This window comes from Sinocyclocheilus anshuiensis, unplaced genomic scaffold (assembly GCF_001515605.1).
Source record: "Sinocyclocheilus anshuiensis isolate Anshui unplaced genomic scaffold, SAMN03320099.WGS_v1.1 scaffold590, whole genome shotgun sequence".
Lineage (NCBI taxonomy): Eukaryota > Metazoa > Chordata > Actinopteri > Cypriniformes > Cyprinidae > Sinocyclocheilus > Sinocyclocheilus anshuiensis.
In genome coordinates, this window is record NW_015544192.1 from 2,342,396 (window position 1) to 2,347,329 (window position 4,934).

The 4,934-nt window shown below is 36.6% G+C and overlaps 1 protein-coding gene across 1 annotated transcript in view; it reads left to right on the forward strand.

Moving 5' to 3' along the window:
* The window catches only part of LOC107696598 (triple functional domain protein), a 114,035-nt gene that overhangs the window by 19,616 nt on the left and 89,485 nt on the right, over positions 1–4,934 (forward strand). The window contains exon 2 of the mRNA XM_016497025.1: positions 3,381–3,434. Coding sequence (XP_016352511.1) covers positions 3,381–3,434 — 54 coding nt within the window. The remainder of the gene's footprint in view (positions 1–3,380; positions 3,435–4,934) is intronic.

Below are 4,934 nucleotides of genomic sequence, written 5' to 3' on the forward strand. Positions count from 1 at the left end.
CGATACTCCGGTCTTTCATAATTTAGCCCCGGGACCGATTAAATATCGGGTTTCGGTACCCATCCCTATATGCCAGTGCCATATAATATGTGTGTGGCCTTTACATAACACTTTTATCAGCTCATTGTCTCACAGCACCACTCTCTGTGACATCAGAGAGATGCAGATGGGATGTTGTGGTGTTTCTGATATAGAAAGAGGATCTGAGAGGAAGAGAGCGTGGGTGTACTGTACTGTGCCTCAGATCCTGTGTCTGATTAGAGAGACCCTTTTCTGTCAGCAAGTCTCTTGCTTTTCCCTCCCCCAACCTGCCAGCCAGCCCAGCACACCACACCTACAACACAGACCAACACACAACACACAAAGACTCTTCCAGGAAGAGCATTAACATACCTGCTGAGAAATGTACTGGGAAGTCATATGTCCTCTGTCTAACTTTGCATGTAATTGCAGCCAGTGTTAATTTGTGGTATGTTGTTCTTGTCACGTGACATGGCCTGCAGTCGTGTGATTGAGTTCCCGTCTTTGCGTGTGGTGTTGAAGTTGAACCACAGAGAACCAGCTGTATCAAATATTACATTTATCCAGGTATTGAATAATTGAGTTAAAAAAAAAATTAAATCATTAAAAAAAAATCTGATTGGCTGCATATAAACTAAAAATAAACCAATATTTTGATGATGGTGTTATTCATTAACTAAAATTAAAACTATACCTGCTTTCCACTGATATAAAAAATATTAGATGAGAAACCTAAATGAAAATTAGAAATGTTAGAAATGAAAATTGAAAATATAAAAACTAATTCAAAATATTAATCAATACTATATTACATAAATACTACTAAAACAGTATTTTAGTTAAAGGGGTCATATGATGCGATTTCAATTTTTCCTTTCTCTTTGGAGTGTTACAAGCTCTTGGTGCATAAAGAAGATCTGTAAAGTTGCAAAGACTAAAGTCTCAAATCCAAAGAGATATTCTTTATAAAAGTTAAGAGTCAACCATGCCTACCTAAAACGGCTCATTCTAACACGCCCCCACATGTCTACGTCACAATGTGGGAAGATTTGCATAACGCCACCCAAATGTTCACGCAAAGAAAGGTGGCGTGACTTTTATTCTCACTGTAGTATTGTTGTTGCCGCCGCTGCCATGTCGTGAAGGCGCTGTGTGTTTCGTTGTGAAAGCGAAACTACTTTGTTTGGCCTTCCAAAAGAGGACACGACTAGAAATCAGTGGTTAAGTTGTATTTAGAACACTGTTCCAGAACAGTTTAACCCAAATATTCCGGTGTGTCCAGCGCATTTTATGGAGGACTGTTTCCTGATCCTGGGAGAGTACACTACAATGCCGGCTGTTCTGACTCTGACTGTAAATACGTTTTTATATTTAAGAATTTGCCACTGACGATTCAAACGCGAGTTTTGAGCAGTGTAGAGTAGCGTTTGTTGTTTGTCATTTCTCCGATCACAAATGCAGACATGGTTTTATGTTTATGCGGCGCAATACAACGCGTAAAAATACAGTATAAGTCATTATAATCCGTAATTATGTCCCCACTGAATGCAACAAATGCCTCGTTTATAATGGGTTTTAATGTTTTTGTCTCGTCGCTCCGGCCGGACAGGGCATCACAGTAGGGTAAGTGGCGTAACATTTCCGTCACACGCTTGGCTTGAGGTATTCGGCCAATCACAACGCACTGGATAGCTGGCCAATCAGAGCACACCTCGCTTTTCAGACCGATGAGCTTTGTAAAAATCCACGCGTTTCAGAAAGGCGGGGCATAGAGGAGAAACAATAATGTACAGTATGTGGAAAATGTGTTTTTTGAACCTTAAACCGCATAAACGCATTTCATTACACCAAATACACAAAATAATGTTATGTTTATCAACATCATATGACTCCTTTAAGTTTAGTGAAGTTTGCCGTCCTATTTTTAAACTTGTTTACATTCATTAATTACACAATAAATGTGATCGTTCAATAGCTGCTTGTCAGGTGACCATTTGTAATGCCTGTTCCAAAACATCACGTTATTACAATCTAGAGAGTCAAAATAGTTTAGTTATCATATTGTAGCAGTGGTAGTTAAGCTACTAGGCAAATCAGCTAGTGGTATGCAAAGGCTGTCGGCTAACCGGATGGCTTGTGAAGTACAAAATCATGGACCAGTTATAGCTTTCATTTATAGAATATGAAATGGATATTCATTCAGTATTTTTTCTAAATGCATCTTAATTATCATATTAGAAATGATTTATCCATGATAAATCCAATTTTTATTTATTTTTATTTTTATTATTTTTGAGCATGTAATTTTTATTAACATGTCATAACTTGATCTTCTAAATGTCATAATTTGACTTTTCTCTTGTGATATTTGCAAGCTGCATGACTTCACTTTTAAGCTGTGATGTAAGCAGCAATAAATGGCTGGTCCTGCTAAGAAAACCAAACCTGGCGTGAAGAAAGTACAACCTTTGCTTTTTAATCTTTTTGCACACGCTCCTCTTTCATCCTGCCCTCACATGCTCCATATTTCGCCCGTAAGCATGTGACTACATGCAACATGTGCCAGTAACTCTGCTTTTTGCATCCTTATAAAACAGAAGCTCCCATGATTCCCCTCTGTCAGGCAGATTATGCGTGATATAGAGGTCAGTACCTCTGCTGTATTGGTCCACTGACTGGTGCCCAGACTCAAAGCTTAACCTCCATGCCAACATCAGCACATTTTAGGGTCACTGGGTCATTAAAATATATTTAATGTACACAGTGAAGAATATGCAGTTTATTTTATACAATTGATTACTTTATACAATGTATGTAGCATTTCTTATTTATTTGTTCTACTGTAGTTTTTTTTTGTCCTATTGCTTGTAGTTAGTTTCTTATTCTTATTTAACCACTGACTGTTTACTTGTCTTCAGTGAGCTTGAGTTTTATTTATTTATTTTGTTTTTCATTTTGGCTAGTATTAGTTTTTGTGATATTGAAACTGGCAACAAAAATTATGAATTTTTTATGGTATCAAAAATGTTGATATCATAAAGACCTTATTTAAAGCACAAATAACTATATCAGGACATATATCGTTACTGTGAAATAAAATGACTCATAACGTGATATAAGATTTTGATCATATCACCCCCCCTACTGAGACTAGCATTTATGAATCTGCTATTTTACAGACTCACTTTGTTTTATTTCCACTTAATTTTTCATTTTATTTCTTTATTATTATTATTAATAAAAGTTTCTTAAATAATACACAAACTAAAAATCATAACTTGTCAACTATAATGAAGCTGGCGCTTTACAGACTATCTTTAGATGGTCTAACTCACCTATTTTTGTTTTTTCCTTCGTAGATTGTGAGCTTTCAAAATGTGAGCCCAAAGCTGACGTCTCCAATCAAATAACAGGTAAAGAACTTTAAAACCATTGATAGTTTATGTACATGCTATATTCTTGAGTCTAATTGGCCAGTAAACCTCAAGTTTCATCACAACCTAAATAAACATCTAATTTTGATATTTACTTTCACCTGTGTTTTTCTGCTCGGCAGGTTTTGGCTTTGTTTGTTTTGTCTGTACATTATCATGAAATGAAAGACGTGTTTGAGGCTTCTTGTGTCTGATGTTTTGACTGGATGTCTCTTTCTGCAAAGGAAGCACTGAAAATATCATGTCTGCTGGATAAGCATCAAACAACAGAAAGTGTGTGATGTTGTGTATACACAGACAACCAATGAGTAGAATGAGAGAGGAAAGAGAACAGTTGTTTTTAATCCACGACTTGAACCCTGACTCTGATCAGCTATTCGTCCATTAGTATAAACTTTTTTCCTTGTCCGTAGCACTGTGCGATGCGAACGGCTCGCTGGCCATGATCAAGAGCATATGTTGTGTATGATACACATTCTTTACATCTCTGACATGACTGAGTCAGGAAATCTCTGCTCCCAGAGCCACAGAAATGTTGACAGTTCACACTTGCAGGGTTAAAATGAACCACATGTGCGCAATAGGGAGGAATCTGCCAGTGTTTTCAGAGTGAGACGTCCAGCAGTTCTGTCATGAACAATTTTATGGCCTGTGCTTGTTGTAAGGAAGGTTTTACTACCATAAAGTATGCTTCTCCAAATAACCAGTCCATACTACTATAAAAGTAATAGTATCCAGCGATGGGGAAGTGATACTGTAGCTTGCCAAGCTTCTCATATTTTAAAGTAGCTTAGATGGTCAAGCTATTCATTTGATAAAGTAGCTGGTTGATTTTAATAAGTAGCTTCTATAATGCTTTTTATCTTTTTAAATATATGACAATCGAATAATGTGTTAATAATCAGATCAGTAATTATCTGGCACAAACAATGATGGTCTTGGTTAGGGTGACAGCATTTTCTAGTAGTGAGGATTTTGATTTACCCCAGCAACTTGAATGTTTTGATTTGGTTCAACAACAACAAAAATTGTATTTTACACTTAATAAAACTAGAAACACACTCTTTTTGTGTGATTAACAGCAGTGTTTAACTCAATATTTCTCTATAACAAGGACTCAAATAAATTGGTGAATTGTTTTTGAACCGTTTCTGACTATTGACTGTTGAAGTGAATTGAATTGAGAGATAGAGGACAGTTTAGGAGTGCATGTGTCGTTTCTGCCTAATTTCGCTTATCTGTAACTCTGCATGCACAATATAATGTGACATACATCAGTGGTTTTGTCACGCTATACCACTGTTTGTTTGGAAAACGTAGCTTGCCATTGGAAAAGCTGCATTTATTTTGAAGAGCTGAGGTATATTCATGAAAAATGTCAGGAAAATATGAAGAACCTGTTGCATAGTGTTGTCAAAAGACCCGGTATTTCGGTACCAAGTCGGTACTAAAAAAATGAAAACGTTACGGTACCAGGTT